We start from the raw sequence: 21733 nt of genomic DNA, 5'->3' as shown, positions 1-21733 counted from the left end.
CCCAGTCAGTATAAAATGCATACTTGTGGACTGACTGAATCCATTTTGCTGCTATGAGGTCCACGGGATGATCTGAGAAACTTAATGTATTGGCACATATCATCAGTGACACCATCATTACCACCACTGCCATCATCACCACTGATCTAGATGATGATTAATTCACCAAAAAAAAATTTCTTCAGTTCCTAATGTATGCAATGGAATATACTAGAAAACATAGTATAAATGTAGAAGATATAGTCCTTACTCAGTGTCTTAGGTAAATATAGAACAGCTGAGTCCCTTAAAAGTCAAGTAACCTTCTAACGGATGCACTGCTATGCTACCTAGGGGCACAGTTATACACTATGGTGATCAGTTTAATTCTCTTCAGCTACCCAGCTGCATTCATATTTATGGAACAAACCACAATTTTTCTGGTTAAACAATTTACCTCAATGATCATCCCATAGAGTTCATAAAGAAACACCCAAAACAAATAAAGGAAATGAAGCTCACAATTCTACCTTGACTTTGGTTAAATAGAACAATATTCACCACAGGGCTGAGTGAAGATACTACCCCACAATTTAAATATGATGTTTCTTCTTATTAAGGGTCTTAAGGGCCACCCACCCAGTTGAAAGTTTCCATACTGTGTTTTCACAGGCGTGAGAGAAGCCTCCCTTCATACCATACCTAGAGTGTCACACGGTTCATTCTTCCAGGAACAGATGTCAAATCCTGTGAGTAGGATGGCATGGTCGTGCCTCTTGCCATTCTTCCCAACGAGAGCCGACTGCCATTGACAAAAACTATGCAGAGACTGGTCTGCATGATGGTTGATCAATAATCCTCCCTATGGGAAACCCACACAAACCAGAGGGTGAATTTGTCAGGAGTCAGAACGTTGAATCATTCCATTTGTACAGGCAAACACAGAAACCTCATGTTTCTAGGGAGAAAGGTCTGTGGAGGAAAACACTTGAGCTAAGGTTGGAGACAACTGATAAAAAAAAAACTTAAAAATATTTCAGGTAAATGCTCACAATATTTCAAGTAACTATAGAGTTTTGGCTGATTTGTATCAGTTTTGTATGATTAGTTCTATTTTATAAAAAAATAAATAACCTGACATCAGTTGGAATATCTGTGTCCATCTCATGCTGGTACCACCTTTATAAAACTGTGATAGCTTTTAGAACCTAATTATAAGTTATTGTTGATAAAGTGCAATGCCTTCTTCAAAATAGTACAAGCAAGGTAGTGACCACAGCTTATTTACTCCTATGCCAAAATTTCCAGCAAAGGGCTTGGCACATCATCAATCCATCCATCAATCAATAAAATGAAAGCTCACTGAATGGATGTAGAAACAAATAATTATAAGATTCTGAGAGGGTAAGATAGGACCTAGCCTTAAGATAATTATTTACCAAAAATCTTTGCTTAAAACTATTGACTTGGATCAAGTTGAGGGTTTTTAGACTAGGTCTTTAATTATCCATGAATTAGGATGCCTCTGGCTTCAATGACCTTGGGCAAGGTATAAGTGGTAGGTTAAAGACAAAAGTGTCTCCCAATGACACACATCCTCCTTTCTACCCTTCTAAAATTCCAAGAACAATCTGACAGGTTGTTAACCTCTGTTGCTCTACACACCTGGACAATTAATTTTTGTCTTGTCTCTGACTCCTTGCTTTGTACGTTAATTACTGGGGTTGCAGATGAAGAGGAGAAGCCACAGGGGACTTAAAAACCTGTGGTAGTCTCCACTTCAGAAAAATACAGTTTCAGCATCAAAACACTACAAAGCAGCGGGTGCCATGCAATTAACACTTTATTATATGTTCTGGTTTTATAATTTACTCTGTGCCTGTGACCTACATTTCAAGGTAATCGATTCAAGGGCAGTTAAATATTCCTTATTTATTCTCTGCAGTACTAAGATGGTGTTGGGGAAACAGTATGTTTACTACAAGAATCTTCTGATAACTTATATTCTGTATATTTTCAAAATATCCTTTTGCATCTACCTGCAAAGTACCCAGGACATCCAACGTGCAAAATTCAACTAACCCTTAAATCTGATATCAAAGGCACCTTCCCTGTAAAGCCTACATAATATTTGTATTTTTATATAGAATGTAACATTTATACTATATATGTATATATATGTCATTGTGTGTGTGTCATATATACACGCACATATATGTAATTATTTTGTGATGTTTTCATTGTTTGAATATACAACCCTATTACATTCTACTTTCTTTGAGGATAGGATCAGCATATTTTTAAGTTGGAATTTCTAATGACTAGTTCATGGATCAATACATAGTAGGTATTCAATAAGTAGATCCTGAATGGTAGAATGAATTAAGAAATAAGTGAAGTATAGCACGTACAGGTTCTTGTTCCAGAAGAATGAGGCTCACCACAACAATGTTTATATCACTTCCAATGGTCCCATCTTTAAATAGGCTAGAAACCTGTCGGAACAATCAAAATCAAACAAAAATAAAGTAAATCTTAAAATTTCCAAAACTCTGTGTATCAATCAGACATATTTATAAGTATACAGGCCTCAACTTCACCAAATATATGTACATATGAAGCCAATCTCCTCAAAATTCATTTTTTTCCAATAAAATAATGTGGCAATATCTGCTATTCAATCCACACAAGGAAATACTCTTTAATTTTTTAAACCATTCCATTTTTAAAAAAGATTTTATTTATTTATTCATGAGAGACACACAGAGAGAGAGGCAGAGACACAGGCAGAGAGAGAAGCAGGCTCCATGCAGGGAGCCTGACATAGGACCCGATCTTGGGACCCCGGGGCCACACCCTGGACTGAAGGCAGACACTCAACCGCTGAGCCACCCAGGCATCCCAATACTCTTAATTTTTAGCTGTTCTGGAGGACGAGTAGCATCGGAGTCCTGGCAAACTCCCTTACCATGTTCATGACTGTGAGAATGTAGGTGGTGACATTTGCCTTGCCATGCTTTTCCACCATTTTCTTGTCTGCTACCACAAGAGTTTCCACATTTAGGCCCTTTTGTGATTTTCCAGCTGATCTTCTGGGTCGCCCTGCACTCCCATATTCATCAAACCTGAGATAGGTATCCTCCGTGGGAGGCTTAGGGGCATCTACAACGAACATAAGAGCATTTGGAAGGGATTACCAGTGGAGAACAGCTGAGTGAGATAGAAAGAAATCTACACAAGGCAGGGAGAGAGTCTGTAACCAACACTTCACTGATCTACTGATAAACGATGCTTTCAGTGCTTGTCCTGGGGCTTTGTACCTAGTTTTTGGTTGAGAAAGATTCATTCAAACAAGTTGGTAGATGAATAGACAATAACTCAAAAATACTCTAATGAGTAAACACACACACACACACACACGCAAACTACAAATCTAGTTGGTATAACAGGTTGACAAAAATCAATTTTGCTGGAATAGTCTTTAAAAACAGAAAATGTTCATTTTATTTTATTCTAAATAAAATAAAACACTGCAGAAGTAGATGTTACCGTTTGCCTCTGAATTCATGATGACACTTTATATATTATTTTCTAAATAAAATTTAGAATATACGTCCTACAGAAATGAACACTGTCCATGTCTAATATCCTTGTTTCATCGACACAAGCTAGAATATAGCACAAAATAAGTGGTCAATAAGGACTCTTTGACCTAATATTGAACTCGTTTGGGGGGAAATAGCATAGTTAGCGCTGATATTTAAAATATGAAATACTTCATAATAGGTAAGGTGCAGGCACCACCTTAACAGAATGGATATTGGCCATGGCCTTTAGGAAGAGGCTTGGAAGTCTCAGGATGTTGGGCCCCAGGCATAATCCCTTCAGTTAATGGAGAGGGACAAGTCCAAGGATTGCTGGGGGGCAATAGGGCATTTGGAAATGTGATACTAACAGTTATTTTAATACTTCAACAACTAGTAGAGTCATAATAGTGAAGTCAAGATAGCTCTCCAAAGAGTAAAATTAAAAGATCAAATTACATAGTTTAGATATAAAGCCTCAAGTTGGCCACTTTGATAAGTGACCTAAGTCTCAGTTTCTCAATGAAAGGAGTCTAATATCCATAATACCAATCTGAAGCCTGCTTTAAATATTAGCTTTGATATCTCCTATCAAATATATATCACTGTCACTATGAATATCACTATTATTATAAATCCATGCCAAATAGATGCTCCTTAAAGAGGAAATTTTTGTTAACACCCCAAATCCCCAAAGACCAATTAAAATGCTAGAAACATGGTATTTCATCGTTGCTCCCCATCAACTGCTCAGGGATATCCATTCCCCTTCTCCTTGGGTAGAACCACCATTTGGCTGCTCTGTCCAACCAGGCACTCACCTGCCCTTATGGCTACTGAGCCTTTAAAATGTGGCTGGTGCCACTGAAGAGACTGAATTTTTAATTTTAATTTTAATTCATTTTGATTTAAAGTAAGAAAGCAATACTTGCTGCACTTATTGGAAAACAAGGGAGTTTGGGAGAACCTGAATATGTAAATCTACACTTCCAAACTTCAATTTCATGAAACCCAAATACAAATTAATTATTTCTGATGAAAATTTGTTGTCTAAATTAAAACCGTGCTCTAATTGTCAAACAAATACTAGATTTCCAAAACTTAATATAAAATACCTGATTCATAATTTGGTATAGTGATGGCATGTTGAGATATTTTGTATATCAGGTTAAATATATTATTAAAATTAATTTCCTATCTTTAATTTTTTTAAAAAAATGCGGCCAGTAGAACATTTAAAACTATTTGGGGGGCTGACATTTATTTCTCTTAGACACCACTGGTCTACAAAGTGCAGAATGCCATGGCTGGGTCACAAATCATGCCCAAGGGGCCCTGTATCTATCTCAGTGTCACTTCCATGTAGGTGCCAATGTTCTCATTTCCTGTTAAGTTCTCCTTCAAGAGCTCAAAAGGAACAAACATCCAACCACACCTGAGGATCCACCTCTGATTTCTCTCATCATTGGAAGACTCAGTACCTTTCTCATGAGCACAGAAACCAAGATAATATGGGGACCCAAGACTAAAACATAGGAGATGCTAAATGAAAACCAACAAAAGCATATCAAAATCTTTCCTAGTATAACCTAGAAGAATTGAGAATTGGTCGCCCAGTTTTTGCATGACAGGGATGAATATTGGTCCATCTCCAAGACTGATTTCAAGGGATGCCCAGGGTAGCCCCAATTTTAACCTGCAAAGTCAGCACACCCAATTATACTCAAGAAAGCCTACGGAGGGCCCCGCATTGAGAACAGAATAAGAAAAAGTTTCCTTACATACATTTCTTGCGTCGTCCACAAAAATGCTGCTTTTGCAACCTTGGGTGGTGATGCTCTCTTTCTTGACTCCGAGATGTGCGGGGAGTGTGAGTTGGGGAGTGACCGGAAGAACGTCCGCTGGAGTCCAGGTAGCCATGGCAACGGTGGACCTTCTCCTCGGCCGTCCTTTTGTACAGTACGTGAGGATGGTGTCCTGCAGGTGCGCTGTAGTTATGTTCCTGGGCCAGCAGCTGAGGTAACGGTGAGATGAGGAATTCGTTTTTTTGCGTCCTTATTAGACCTGACTAAAAAGCCAAACACACAGAAAACATGAACGATTCCAGGCCTCCTCTTACGTGGTGATTTTCAACAACTGTTTACTGGCCACTTCCTGGGTGCGGGCACTGTGCTAAGTAATTGACGGGTATTTTCTATGTACCATTAGCAGTTCCATGTTTTATCCCCATTTTACGGAGGACAAGACAGAGGCTAAGGTAGGAAGTAGGAAAGCGAGCGCTGACATCGTAGGGAAGGAAAAAATTTTCCCTTTATCCTTCTAGGTTCTTGGCTCAGACCCCATTGTAATAAAAGATTAACAAGAGAAAAACAAACAGAGGTATAATAACATGTATATCTTTCGTAGAGATGGGAGTCATCCAGGAAAACTGAGTAACTCCCCAAAAGGGACCAAGACACCACCTTATAAATACTGTCTCCAGCTAAAGATGTAAGAAGATGTTGAAGGCGATGGGGGTGGGAGAAGGGCAGTCATGCAAGCTACCAGGAAAAGCACAGAAAAAAGAGATATGGTTGATGTGCGGATTTACGTCCTGGCCTTCTGCCCAGACAAGTTGCCAGAGATTTGATCACCCTCCTGGTCCTGGCAGAGAGAGGGAGGCACCCCCAAAATGGAGATTTCTCTCATGAATGTAAAACGGTAACTTCTACTTGGTTTTCAGAGAGTTTCTCATGTCTGCTGTTTCTTTTTTTTTTTTTAAGATTTTATTTATTTATTCATGAGACACAGAGAGAGAGAGAGAGAGAGAGAGAGAGAGGCAGAGACACAGGCAGAGGGAGAAGCACGCTCCCTGCAGGGAGCCCAACATGGGACTTGATCCCGGAACCCTGGGGTCACGCCCTGAATCAAAGGCAGGTGCTCAACGGCTGAGCCACCCAGGCGTCCCACCCACTGGCTCTTCAGCCTGAGTTAAGAAATAAGCTGGGAAGAAGAATTTCATCAATTAGAACACACAGACTGAGGTCGAAGCGGAGGTAGTAGAAGTCCCTGTTCGCTCTTTCTCCTCCACTTAGCAGATCTGTCTCTCGATGGTGCAGCCCGGGCCCCTCCATGGAGATGACCATGACTCAGCCAGCCCATCCAATCACAATTTCACTTTCCGAGTTTGTGGCATAAAGTGTATATATATGGACCTGATATTTCAGCTGGAGCACACCCCACTCTCCCTTCCACATCTCCATCCTCTCTCTTCCTGCATTTGGTTCCGAAGTTTCTGGACATCCAAGCCCCGGGATACCAAGTGTGGTCTGTTGGTGTGCAGTTTCTGCCCACCCAGGAGCTTGTCAGAGATGCAGACTCAGGTCTCACTCCAGATCTGTGGCATCAGAGGCTGCATTTTATTTAGATCCCCACACGATTCACATGTCTGTGAAGCCCTGAGAAGCACTTATGTGGGCCAGCAACTCTTTTTTTTTTTTTTTTTAATGATAGTCACAGAGAGAGAGAGAAAGAGAGGCAGAGACACAGGCAGAGGGAGAAGCAGACTCCACGCACCGGGAGCCCGATGTGGGATTCGATCCCGGGTCTCCAGGATTGCGCCCTGGGCCAAAGACAGGCGCTAAACCGCTGCGCCACCCAGGGACCCCTGGGCCAGCAACTCTTAAACTTTGCCGAACATCAGAAACACGCAGGGATCCAAGAGGCACACAGACTCCCTCACTCCCAAGCAGAACTGCATACCATCAAAATCCAGATCTTTTTCCTCATGATTCATGCATCAGAACTTTTGTTCTGAACTGCTCCAAGGACTATCAATGCACAAAGGGTTTCATGAGCCCGTCTTCTAGGCCTCCCCTTCTTCATGAGCAAAAGGGGAGGAATCCTTCCCTCCCTGACTACTTTATAAGGGGAGATAGAATAACCATTGTAGGAGCCCTTTATACACTCTCACCTACAGCAGTCTGGGTGGGTGAGGATGATGCGCCAATTGAATCGACACTCACTGGGTATCAGGTGCGAGGCACACAACTGTGTAGGAGTTACACAAACAGAGGATGTGCTCTGCTGGGGAGCCAGACACCTAAAAATTTAAGGATGGTACCAAACGCCAAGGGGGTGTCAGGCTGAGAGCAGATTACTATGGGAACATGGAGGCGCTGGCACCTAACCCACCCAATGGAGTGGAGGGGTTGCAGCAGACGGGCTCTGTGCTCAGGCCTAATTTGGGCCCTATGTTAGGATTCAGCTTCTCATTCCTAAAATAAGTCCCAGAATATGTGGTTTGGCCTTGACCTTCCTCCCCCTTCAGAAGGATGCTGCCTTCTGAAAGATTGTCTTGTTGACTTATAGCATTGACCTATTATCTAGAACCAGGGAACAGACAGATGCTTTGCTTGGCTCGGTGAACTCACACTGAGCACCTCAATAGCAGCCCTTGTCTAGGAGTTGGCATAAAGAACAGAGGCACACAACATGTCAACAGAACAGTTCACATTCATGTTCTCCTGGAGATTACAGGAGAAGAGAAATTGATTGGCAAGATAAACATTCAGTTGAGTAAAATCCCACAATCTAGGAATCCTGTCCATCATATCTTCAGGCTGGATCTCAGAGTAACCTGCCCTTCCCACCCAGCCCAGGGCCATGCTGGTAGGGTTTCCCTTCCTCATTTGGATACTTTCTGTTTAGTCTTCCCAAGCCATCTCCTATGTGAGCCTCCTCACATATAGTCTCTTTGTCCCACATAATGAACTCATTCCATACCCTCGGGTATTGATCTCAAATCCAAGCCCCTTCTCCTTGGCCCACAGATCCCTGCATAACCTGCCCCAGGTGGAGCTGGGCGGTTTAACCATCCCCTCTCCCTCTCTCCTCACCATTCAAAACAAGACATTTTACTTCTTAGATCTACTATGTGCTCTTACTTGAAGGTGAGCAGAATTTGCCACCCCAAAATATGCCTCTTTCGCACAAGGATTATCTTAAGCTGGTTATTTTTAAGACTCAGACCATACAGGAGAAGCTCTGAAAGCCTAGGGAAGTTACCCCCCTCCTTTTTTTTAAAGACTTACTTAAGAGAGAGAGAGAGAGAGAGCACGCAGGTACGCGCGCACAAATAGGCAGAGTGGCAGGCAGAGGGAAAGAGAGAAGCAGAGTCCCTGTGGGGCGAGAAGCCCAATAATGTAGTGCTGGATCCCAGGACTCTGGGATCATGACCTGAGCTGAAAGCAGAGGCTTAACCAACTGGGCCACCCAGATGCCCCAAGAAGTTATCTTTCTATAGGAGACAGTTATGTTTATAAAGGAAATCTCCATTTATAAGAGTGTCTCCCTCTGTGTACCAGGACTAGGGGGATGACCAAAGGTCTGGAGACACTACTCAACAGAGGTGTGGACTTAACTCTGCATCACAATCACACTCTTGCTGACTGCACTGGGCCTGATTAGTTCCCCTAACTGTCCCTCTCAACTTCTTATCTAGATCGTATTTAAGGTGGTGTCTTGTGCCCTTTTGGAGAGATACCAAAGTTCTCCTGGGTCCCTTCCATGTTATTAATCATCTTTGTTTTTTCCCGTTGATCTGTCTTCTATTACAGGGGGGTGAGCCAAGAACTTAGTAGGGTAGAGGGAAAATTATTTTCCCTCCCCCACAAACTCTTGCATACTTTTTCTTTGACCTATGATCTCCTGCTCCCATAGACTTGCTTGGCTTTCTGGTGCTCACCACTTTGTCACCTTCCCCTCAAAGAAAATTCACTAATGGCCCCACTTCCCCCCAGCCCCACTTCCAAATTCTCTGAGGCCACAGTTCTTTGCTCTTGTCTCTCTACAACGACAGAAGCAAACAAAATGCCATCCTCTCCCCATCACCAGGGACATGTAATTTAACATAATTCTCTGTGACAGCAGAAGCCACACTGGCATCCCTGCTGTGTGTCACATGTTATCAGCCAATCAACATTTGTTTATTAGTCTATAAATGTTTGTGGAGTGAGTGAATGAAAGAATCTCTGACCGGAGGCGTGCGGGGATGCGCCAGCACCCACTCCCTCCACAGCGGAGGACACTGGAGGTGGGAAGCGACAGGTCCAATACATAAAATCCAGGCACTCTTTCTGAAGTCGAGCTGTGAAGCCTGGAACACTCCATGGGATGCTTTATTTAAACTTCATGACCACCCTGTGAAGAAATCTCAGCTGGAAGCACAGGAAGACCTGGGTCCCTCCTAGGTAAACCCTGGCCTTCCAGTGCCCCCACCTCTTCTACATGCCTGAAGACAAAGGACACCATTTACAGTCCCCAGCAGAGTGAACAGTTAAGGTGGGGGGTGGGGGTGGGAGCAATGATTTATCCATGAAAGCCCTCCTGCCTTACTAACTTCCTAACTTGGTTAAACTAATATCAAAGGCTTAAGCCACTTAAGTGTCTTAACTGGACCAACCGGTTGGGAAGCTTTTTCTCTATTCTCCCTGTTTCCTGAGCACCTTAAGGCAACTCAAAGGCACAGTGAAAGCTTCTGTGTTGAGAAAGCACTAAAAAAATAAGAATTGTCTTCCCATATTGGGACAAACACTGAGGCCACATGATCCTCTCTTTTTCAGTTCAAGAGTGACAAGGACAAAAATCTAGAATAATTCTTCAAAATGAAACAAGAATTTTGCAGCACTAGCTATTAAGGAAGAAATATATTCCTTTTTGGATTGGGTTTGACAGAAAACATTGGAGTCTGACCAAATAAATACATTTTATGGTTTAAAAATCCAAACCCAGCACCTACAAAAGGAGCCATCTGTTTATTTGCGGAATGTGTGAAGCATCTTGAGTTGCTGAACACACGCAATGTTCTGACTCCAACAGTGGTGAGCAAGATGGAGCCGTGGTCTCATGGGACTTCCAGTTAAATGGGGGAGTGGGGATAAGACAAGATTACAAATGGGTATGCAATATTCCTTTGGGCAAAATATGAAGAAAAAAAAGGGTTCTAGGAGAGAAAACAAGATGAGGGAAAAGGGTGAGGAGTGTGGGAGAACATGGGAGGCTTTCCTGAGAATGGCATTTCCGGGAGATCAGAGCCCTTTCCTGGCTCATGCAGGAAATGAGGGTAGACAGGAGGGAACAGAGACCCAGTGGCCTACCAGAAGGGAATGGAGCCTGAGGATGCACTGAGGCATCCTCTAGGTCTGGGAAGGACAGGAAAGGCCTCAAGTCCCTGGGGAGGCTAGTGTGACACACTCAGAGCTGCCCCCAACTCCCTAAACTAGGGACTCCCTCTCTCAGAAGCCAGAAGAAGCCAGAGATAAAGGCCCGGCGGTGTCCCCTTTTGGACTGAATATTGTTCCCACATTACATGTCAACCTTTTCTAGTTTCAAAGATCTAGAAACCCAGTTACAAATTTAACTGCTACGGATAAAGACCAAGAGTCAATATTCTATGCAGTGATAGTTGGCCACTTTATACTTTTAGAATGGAGATACTATAAGACAATATATTTTGTTAGCAGTTGTTTCCTACTTTGGATGTCAGTGGCCAAATAATACACTAAGGATTCAGGTAGGGTATAAATCATACTTCAGGAAATTGCTCTTTAAAACATCCACCCCTCTAGGTCATATTTAAGTTCTATCAAAGGCTTTAAAGTTAATGAAAAAAGGGAGACTGCAGATTCGAGAAAAGACAAGGTCCTTGTCTTAAGTGACCTGTATCCCAGCACTCGTACCTATTAAGTAATCAAAAATGGATTCAATGGATTAATGATGTTTGCTAAAAGTGATATGATCTATCTTAAAGAAAGGTCCTGAAGTAATAATAATAATAAAAAGAACCCCCATGGGCGGTCTTAACATTCTATTGCTCTTCTTAGGGAAGGCTAATAAAACAACAAAAAAAGCCCCCATGAGGCTGGCTGGGAAAATATTGGCAAAGATATATATTTGTGATTATGAAAAATCAATTTACTTTTTATTTTAAAATTTTTAACCCATTGTTAACAATAGTGACCCCCAAAATACTGAAACTTCAGTCAAGCTGTCACATTCTTTTTTTAAAAAAAACAATTATTTTGTCCAAACAACAGGACTAAAGGATAACTAACTCATTTGTTGCCCAGCATGTACGAGGATGCCCCAAAAGGAAATATCAGTTTAGAGTGAGCAAAAAGCTTAAGGAAGCATAGTCAATATGAAACAGGAGTCCACAGTCCAGGGGCTGGAGGAGGAGAGAAAGGGACCATCAAAGAAGCAAAGGACTGGGGATTTAGAATTGTGTGAAGAAGTGACAAGAATTAAGCTAAAATGTAATAACACAAAGACAATGAAATAAAGGAAATGCTCAACATACAGACAACAGTTTAGGGGTGCCTGAGTGCTCAGTCGGTTGAGCATCTGACTCCTGATTTCAGCTCAGCTCAGCTCATGATCTTGGGGTCATGGGATTGAGCCCCACCTATGGGCTCTGTGCTCAGCAGGGAGTCTGCTTGAGATTCTCTCTCTCCCCCCCCTTGCTCTTCCCCTATTCTCTCTAAAATAAATTTTAAAATCTTTTAAAAAACAGACAAACAAAAAGTAAACATTTTACAGGTACACTTGAAGCTCCATTGCTCACTCGCTGGGCTTAAGCATTCTGAACTTCTGGTTGCCTTTTTATACCATCTGTGAAGTGGGAATAAAAGTATCTCTAACTTGGGTTTTCTCACTGATCAAATAAGTGAATATTTATTTATCAAGCACTGTGCTAAGTTGTCAACTGCTCAGTAAATCTAAACATAAAACACAGCACCATAGTGACTTTCAAAAAGGAAGTAAGAAGCTTGAGATCAAAGACAAATGATTCACCAGGTTCCCGATGAGAACAAGTAGACTATCTGGATCAGTGGTCAGGCTGAGGAGACAAAATATGACATCATGCCGAGAGCATACAGATGCTGGTAACACCTTCAGTTCTCTACAAAGCACACAATTCTAAGACACTGACATAGAATTTTTTACCATCTGCATCTATACATGTAGAAGTGGTTTAACAGACAACTTGGACAGGCCCTCACACATGGACATGCCTTTTGGGGAAAAAAAAAACATTTGGGATGCCCTATTACTGTCAAGGGGAAGAAAATCTTCCATTTTGAGAGAAAAAAACAAAAATACACATGTCAACAAAAATCTGGTATTTCCCATCCATTCACTGATAGCAATATTATCATCAACTGGACTCACAATACAAATATGATGTAGAAAGGCATTTAGACTTTCCAGATTTATATACACAGCAATCTTCCTTCAAGAAAACTGAAAAGCCCACTCAGTGCAAATTTCTTCAGATACTACCAGTATCTCCAAATTGCCTGGCAAGAGAAGGGGCCAAGATGCAGAGCCACAGAATTTTTACATTCCGTAATGGTTAAGTGACTCGTTCTTCCTTTCCCTTAGCCCTGAAGAAATTTACAAAACTCTCAGATACTCTGGTCCCTGATTTGTAAAGTGGGAATAATAATAATAGCACTTCCCTTAGAGGATTTTTAGAAGATTAGATGAGTTAATGCTTCTGAAGTGCTAAGAAGAGCACTTGGCACTGAGAAACATCCAGTAATGTTTATTGTTATCATTATTCCGTTTGATTATTTGAGGGGACAAAGCAGAGAAGTCATCCTGCTTTCTAGTAATATGTTGATATTATAATCTTCCCCTTCAATTGGACCTGAAATTCTGGGAGGTGGCCTAAGTATTGTGTTTATTGAGAAAATAGTCGAAAGACTACACAAGGCTTTAAGAGGTGATGAGACACATTAATGATATTCTCACAAATATAACTGAAGATATTTAAAGACAGAGGAGAAATCATGAGTTTTTCTACCTTGGAGATCTGTTTAATCCAAAGGTTTCAGGTTTTAGTTTTTAACTTGTTTGTTGTTTTCTTTTGATGGGGATGGGAAAGACAAATGACACGTAGAGGCGGAATTGCTAGGCTGCTCCTCTTCAATGACACTTTTTGGACCTATTAACTTCTCATCTGCATGTTCACAGGTTAAATGTGAAACCCAGACTTGGTCCATTCTGAAGACCTACTCTTATCCACCTGCCCTCTACTGAAGAAAAAAAAAAAAAAGCAGCATCATGGGGAAAAGGATACTTTGATGGGAATAAATGGAAGGTTACTGCAGGGAGAAAAAAAGTGGAGCTGACTTCCTGGAGATTATGGCAGATTATTACAGATGCTCACCAAGCATCCCACCTGCCGCACACACTGGTGCATCACTGGGCAAAGCCCAGTTCTCCCGGTGACCCCTGACCTCCACTAGGCAAGTAGAGTCTCCAGGTACTGTCAGTCTCTATGGTTTTCTGAGTCATACTGATAAGGATAGATTAGAAAAACAGTCTAAAAAAAATCTTTCTTCAGAAGTTCTTAAAATGGCCTGGCTTTTTTCCTCCTCCCTAGCCTGGGATGTTGGGCTACTTCTTCCTATACTCCAGTAGGCGGAAAATGAATTATCCTTTGCTTTCACTTACACTAACCAAATTTGGCTCCAAGACAATATTAACTAACATGGCTTTTGACCATGTGCAATGGTTTAAGCTACTGACACAAAGATGAATCGACTCTTTCCTCAGAGTGCTTGAAGTATAACCGTCTGTACTGGTATAAAAGATGCAATACTAGCAGCTCTTCAAAGATATTAAGAACATATTGATGAAACCTATTTATTTGGCTAATTAAAAATATGTCTGTTGAAATAAACACTTAATGACTTCAACAGCCCAAAGCTCATGAGACCAGAGTATAGCAGTTCCCGATGCAACATGAGGTTGGGAGATATAAGCCCATTCTGTTCCAATTTATGCCTGTGCCCATTCTCAGAAGGGCACAGACCTCCAAAAAGCGCTTTTTTTCCCCCAAACACTGTATTAATACCAAAATGGTTGACAGTTTACCATGACCTATTGTCTAAATTTTAGTATTAATTTCAAAAAATTAAATGCACACATGCTCCTAAATGCACACAATTTTTAGAAGCAGTCTTATACAGCATCTACGTTTCAACATTTATTAATTAATCCAATTGGTTAATCACCATCAATAGATGTTGAGGAATTTTTTTCTTTATTTGTTTTTATCGAAGTTTGATTTGCCAACATATAACACCCAGTGTTCATCCCATCTAGTGCCCTCCTCAGTGCCCGTCACCCAGTCACCCCAACCCCCCGCTGACCTCCCCTTTCCACCACCCCTTGTTCATTTCCCAGAGTTAGGAGTCTATCTCATGGTTTGTCTCCCTCTCTAATTTTTCTCACTCAGTTCCCCTCCTTTTCCTTATAATCCCTTACATTATTTCTTATATTCTCCATATAAGTGAAACCATATGATGATTGTCCTCCTCTGATTGACTTACTTCACTCAGCATAATACCCTCCAGTTCCATCCATGTTGAAGCAAATGGTGGGGATTCATCCTTTCTGATGGCTGAGTAGTATTCCATTGTATGTATGAATATGTATACATATACATATATACATACAGGTAGAGGAATCTCTTTCCTTCTCTCCCTCTCCCCCTTCTTTTGTTGCTCCACCTGGAGGAATAATTCATCATTTCCTATGTACCAGACACTGTACAAGGCAATCTGTCTGCAAAATCCCACCTGTCAGCTCAGTTTGATGGGTACTTTTATTAACCTCTCTGTATCTCAGGGATCTCTGACCACACAGCTTCTGCTCACTCTTAAACACACACCTTTTTAGGATTCAGGGAAAGTTCCAGAAACACTGTATTGTTTAATTGAAATCTACATAGAGGGCGGCCTGGGTGGCTCAGCAGTTTAGTGCCGCCTTCGTCCCAGGGTGTGATCCTGGAGACCCGGGATCGAGTCCCACGTTGGGCTCCCTGCATGGAGCCTGCTTCTCCCTCTGCCAGTGTCTCTGCCTCTCTCTCTTTCTGTGTCTCTCATGAATAAATAATAAAATCTTAAAAAAAAAAAAAGAAATCTACAAAGAGTAGAGCTCAAATGCTTTCACAAAAATGAATGTTTATGTGAGGTGTTTGATAAGTTAACTAACTCAGTGGGAGGGACTGTATATGTGTATCAAATCATCATGTTATATGCTTCAAATAACTTACAATTTTATTTATTATACCTCAGTAAGGTTGGAAAAAAGAAAGGTTCCAGAGAGGACATGACTTTTGGGGGGAAGAGGGCAGCAGCCCAAATAACAGAGTTATTTAGTTCCTGAGGAACTAATACTTCTGAGTTGGCTTCATGTAGGTCCTAACCTCCTGGCAACGACCTTTTGCTGCTACGCTGATGGATCCAAAGGACATAGAGGAATACCCATGAACTCGGATCTCCAGAAATGAAGGCTGAGGTCAAGTGGCACTAAAATCAGTCATCCTTTTGGCTTCCCCTTTCCCTTTGGCTTCACACCAAAGGGGTGGCAGGGGTGGACGTTCAACAGTCACTGAAAAAGCTTCTCCGTGGATCTAGAGGTAACCGGCTCAACCGCTCTCTGGAATGCGGCCTTACTGGACATTACTAATCTGCTTCAGATTTCATTCTGCAGTGCTCTGGTTTCCTCCCTTCTAGTGTATTGCGCGTACTTTCAGGGCAGGGCTGGGACACTCTGCTTTGCAACCACCACAGCATGTCCTGCATGTCAGGGGCACTTCACACATCTTTGGGAGAGATATACACAGAATAATAAGGGAAGAGAAAAAACACATCTTCTCAGCTCCTCAGAAAGCTAAATATGCCTCGACAATCAACAAGAACAGATATCAGAACTCCATGACCCTTATAGGCAGTTTGGTCATGAAGACTTTCTCATCTGGGGAAGACAGGAGGGAGCCATTTGACAGCCTTGTGTCGCATGATCCTCTTTGCTCCAGTCTCTTGAGAATCAGATCATTTCAAAGGAAGCTTAAGGAAGGATGTCATTTGGAAAACACATGACTACCATAATGGCTGTTGGCTAATTGTGAGGGACCAAGTGGAGATAGCTGGCAGGTCTGGATTTAATAGAAACCAGACTCTGCCTATTTTGCAGGGGACCGTGCAGCCAGCCTCTCCCTCTAGATCATTCCAGCCTTTGGTGCTGTGTCTGCTAATAAACAGTCTTCCTTCTCCACATGTCATGTCAGCATCCTCTGGAGGGAGGGGCATGCTAAATGTCTGAGAGGAAATGGTCATAACTCATATCCAATGAAGTTGTGTTTTTTATGTCAATTTCAGAATCCAAACTTACACTTCCAACCTCCAATCCTCATTTCCTCCAACAACGTCCTATGGAATGTAGCATTATGTGGTTAACAATGTTGACAAATCTCAACACATAGTTGATCTCTAGAGCTCCTAACCCTGTCCGGCCCTATACTCTCTTTTCAGTTTGGCCACATATCACCGAGGGCCTAGAATAAAGCAGGGGGGCCTCCTATCTTGTCTCCTTGTTGGCAAGCTCTATCCTCTCTCGTTCCAAAGTTATTTTTCTAAAGTATCACTTAAAAACAGGTCACATTTATGCTCTATTATTACAAGATGAGTGCCAAACCAAGAAATATGAATTTCAAACCACTTTTCAGTCCAGTCTAATCCAATTCCAGCCCCCAGTAGCCTTTCTAACCATCTTCAACCCTTTGTGGCTAAACTCTAGGTACACTGGCTCCATCAACAGGACAGCCAAGCTCCCATCCTGGACTTTGGTGATTACTGTTTCCTGCATCTAGATGGCTCTGTCCCCAGATGCCTTGCTTTGTTTTGCCCAAAGGTCACCTTTTCAAGCCACCCTATAAAACAAAGCAAATATTGTCATCCTCCATCTCAGTCAGCTTAGTTTTTCTGTAGAGCCCTTATTGTTACTTGATGGTCTGTCCTGTAGTTGTTTGCTTTGTGTTTATTGTCTGTTGCTTCTATTAGCTCCATAAAGCCTGGTGCTTGTGTTTCTCTTGCTCATCTCTGGCACATGGTAGGTGCTCAGTAAATATTTGTAGAATTAATGAAGAAGGAATAAGGCAACATGCCTGGTACTAAGAGAGATCTAAAAATAGGTGAGACGTTGATGCTTGTACTTAAGCATGCTTCTTTTTTGGGAGACAAACACATACCCAATTAATCAGATATATTATATTCTTTCCTGATTCATCATTATGATTTACAAGCTTCTCTTATAGGCTTCTTTATCATCATGTACATTACCACAGTGCTTATCAAAGGGAGCTATATAACTTTTTTTGTAATGTAAAATCCCTGCAAGTACAGACACTGTATTTTGACTTTATGCTCTTGGAACTCAGATGGCATTGGCATGACAGTCAATCATGTTGAAGGAATAGAGGAATATACAAAATTCCATGGGAGTGTAAAGTCAGACCACCTCTGAGGATGGCATCAAACTCTTGTACAGTGAGAAACAGCTGAGGGTTTTGAAGGCCACGCCAGAAGAATCCATCTATGTTATAGAAAAATGGCTGGACCCAAGTTGTAAGGACTCTGCCTCCTGTAACAGTGAAGGATATGCTAATTTGACACTATATAATCTGCCTGCCATTTTTGAAATATGCCAAAAACTTAGACTAGGAAATTTAAACATTACATATTAGGTAACATCCAGTTTTTCAACTTGTTGTACTATCATTGCTTCAGATTGCTATCTCAAAGAGCCTAAGCATTCCAGCTATAGGTATTCAGGTATTGAAACCTACACTCTCAATATCAAATTAATCCAGATAAATATTTTCATAAAAGTACTATATCCAAACTCTAACCCCTGGCTACCTGAAAATCAATAATCAATAGATTATTGGTATCTCCCACTGCTTAAATTCTCACTATCCAATTTTACTTGGTTTCTGAGTTTAGAGAGTAGGAAATATGGTAGCTGATGTCTAATACATGTTTGCCGAAAGTAGTGATTTTCCTAGAAGGAACAATTGACATGGGCCCCGTGACTCAGCTGGAGCAGCACAAATAGTGTCTGCTGTATTTGCACGATAGTGCAAATCCCTTTTTTGGAATAAATGATGCTGCTCCGTTCCCAAGGCTGCTGCCCACGGATGCACGGCATCAGGAAGACATATGTTTTTACTTGTTTCTGCAGTGGTGATGGGTTATGTCAAGCTCTCCACCCCACCTTGCCCTGCTTCCCTTGGAACTGACAACATTCATTTGTTTCACAGACAGCTGGAGCTGGAAGCCAAGCCAGTAACCAGCTGTCAGAGATGTGATGAAGTATGCCACGTGGCATCTACTCATTGGGTAGCTTCACCGAGTGGCTGGGTGGCTCACTGGACTTCCCGAGCTCTCCCAGGGGTAGTGTGTGTGGAAGAGCTAGAGATGAACACCATGTTGAAAACGGCTGGTCCCAATTTTCTTCAGTTATTTATCTTCTTCTGCCCTTCCTCACCCCCTGCCTTAAGGTAAAACCAAGGAAAATAATCGTAGGATTATGGGATGTTAGCAATTGTGTACTTCATCCTCCGATTTTACAGAGAAAGGAGATGGGATCCAGAGAGAACAAAGGCATTGCCCAAAGCCTTGCAACCGATCAGCAGCGGATCATTTCTGCCTCCTGTTCAGTTTTCTCATCTACTTAACAAAGAGGTTAGACTCGATCATTTAAGGCCCTTTCCACATCTGGAATTCTGTTCTTTTTATCAATTGGGATGATATGTAGGTAACTTACTGTGATGCAACGTACAAACTCTGTACAGGCAGCAACCTATCTGAAAGCCTAGTACACGTGTAGCAACAAAAATGTTTGTTGATGGCGCTTTGTAACATCAGAGCCCAGTTACAGGCATTAGAGCCTGTCTTTGACCAGTCTCAACACCAAGCTTAAGGATGCAGCTCCCACCTCGGACTCTCAGAGTTCAGATTTGAAAACCAATCTTCTAGAACAGATACTAGAAACTGAAGTCCACAGACCCTGCCTGGCTCTTGGTGGGGTTTTTTGCAGCTGTATTGAGGTATAATTGACAAATAAAATTATATATATATATATATATATATATATATATATATATATATATATATATATATATTTTAAGCTGTATAATGTAATATTTTGACAGACATATACATTGTGAAACGATTGCCACAATCAAACTAATTAACATATCCATCCCCTCGCAAAGTTATCTATTTTATATGTGTGTTGAAAACTGTAAGGTCTACTCCCTTAACAAATTTCAAGTATACAACACAGTATTATTAGCTACAGTTGTCATGTAATGCGTTAGATCTCTGGAACGTACTCATCTTGCATAACTGAAAATTTGAACCCTTTAACCAACATCTCTCCATTTCCTCCACCCTTAGTCCAGGGCAATCACCATTCTACTCTCTGATTCTACAGGTCAACTTTTATAGATTCCACACACAGGAAGTATTTGTCTCCCTCTGCCTGGCTTGTTTCACTTAGCATAATGTCCACCTAGTTCACCCATGTTGTTACAAATGACAGCCTTTTTTAGGCTGAGTAATGTTCTATTGTACATGTATACCACATTTTATCTGCTCATCCATTGATGGGCACTTAGGTTGGTCTCATATCTTGGCTATTGTGAATAATGCTGCAATGAATATGGGAGTGCAGATATCTCCTTGAGATCTTAATTTCACTCCCTTTAGGTATATATCCAGAAGTGGAATTGCTGGATCATATGATAGTTCTATTTTTGTTTAAGAGACCTCCATACTATTTTCCATAATGACTATATATTCTCACTAACAGTACAAGGGTTCTTTTCTCCATGTCTTTGCCAATACCAGTTATCTTGTCTTTTTGATAACATCCATTCTAATAGGTGTGAGGTGATATCTCATTGTAGTTTTGATCTGCATTTTTACATATACCAGTTGGCCATCTGCCTGTCTGATCAGGTCATTTGCCTTTGACTATTTTTTAAATCTGGATATTTGTTTTCTTGCTATTGGGTCACTGGAATTCCTTATATATTTTGTATATTAACCACTTACCAGATATACAGATATACATTGCAAATTTTTTCTCATTCCAAAAGTTGTCTCTATACTTGGTTTATGGTTTCCGTTGTTGCACGGAAGCTTTTCAGTTTGATGCAATTCTATTAGCCTATATTTGCTTTTGTTGTCTGCATCTATGGGGTCATATCCAAAGAGTCATTCATCAGACCAATGTCAAAAAACATTTTTCCTACATTCCCTTCCAGTAGTTGTTAAGAAAGAGACAATAGGCCCCCAAATAGAATCACTTATGCTAAACCCCATGTCCCCAAACCCAGACCTAATACTTAATTACAGTTTCTGTCTCTTCAGGAATGAAACCCTAAATGAGTCATTCAGAAATTACCTAGTCAGTACCAAGGACATAATCTTCCTGAAAGACCCCTGCTTTCCCCTCAAGGATGGTGGTCTTGCCATAATCAATCCGTATTTTTCCAATATAACTTTCTTATCCTACTCCCTTCTGCCTATAAAACTCTTCCATTTTGCACAGCTTCTTGGAGCTCCTTTCTATCCACTAGATGGGTTGCTGCCTTAATTCCCAAATCATGGAACAAAGCCAAGAAGATCTTTAAAATTTGTTCAGTTGAATTTTTGTGTTCTAACAGAGTTTTACAGTTTCCAGTCTTATTCTTAAGCCTTTAATTCATTTAGCTGCACTATCGTAAAGGCATTTTCATGCATGGCCAGTTATTCAAACTGATGCTTCTACAAGGGGACAAGCACTGGAAACTTGTCCACCTTCTTGCTGATGTAACCCCCTCCTCAGTTAGGCTGGGTTTTCAACTCTGTGTTAATGTCATTTCATCCAATTTTTCAAGAGAAGTCAGGAATTCTGTTTTTCATATAGGGCTATTGGACAGCAGCTAAGAAGTGGCTAATCCCCTAAGCATGTTGGATATGCTCTCACAGTCTGCATCCTTCCCCACTGTCCCACGTCCCTCATTACATGAGCAATCTTGTGCCTGTGGACGTTTGGCTTAGAGACCTCTGCCTTAATTCAGCCCTATCTTTGATGCACTGCTTATGTAAGAATCATGTCTCATCATCCAAGGCATTTGTCCTTTTTTTTGTAACTGCCAGATCATCCAGCACAATGCCAACTCTACATATGTGTCGCACACAGAAGTAATTGTTAAGGAAAAAGGATCTGATTATGAATGGAGAGTCTATAGTGAGCAAAGGGAAAAAAAGAAAAACTGGGAGTTT

At 41.3% G+C, this 21733-nt stretch overlaps 1 protein-coding gene across 2 annotated transcripts in view; it reads right to left on the bottom strand.

Moving 5' to 3' along the window:
• Positions 1-21733, bottom strand: part of ADAMTS18 (ADAM metallopeptidase with thrombospondin type 1 motif 18) — a 131986-nt gene that overhangs the window by 67496 nt on the left and 42757 nt on the right. The window contains exons 4-7 of one of the 2 annotated variants that reach the window (XM_072731480.1): positions 5349-5631; positions 2948-3141; positions 2391-2474; positions 682-841 (exon numbers count right to left, since the gene is read on the bottom strand). In XM_072731480.1, coding sequence (XP_072587581.1) covers positions 682-841; positions 2391-2474; positions 2948-3141; positions 5349-5631 — 721 coding nt within the window. Of the gene's footprint in view, positions 1-681; positions 842-2390; positions 2475-2947; positions 3142-5344; positions 5632-21733 lie in introns of both variants that reach the window. The other variant, XM_072731481.1, reaches the window with a different exon arrangement.

This window comes from Vulpes vulpes, chromosome 12 (genome assembly GCF_048418805.1).
Source record: "Vulpes vulpes isolate BD-2025 chromosome 12, VulVul3, whole genome shotgun sequence".
NCBI lineage: Eukaryota > Metazoa > Chordata > Mammalia > Carnivora > Canidae > Vulpes > Vulpes vulpes.
This window is presented reverse-complemented; position numbering and strand designations above follow the sequence as displayed.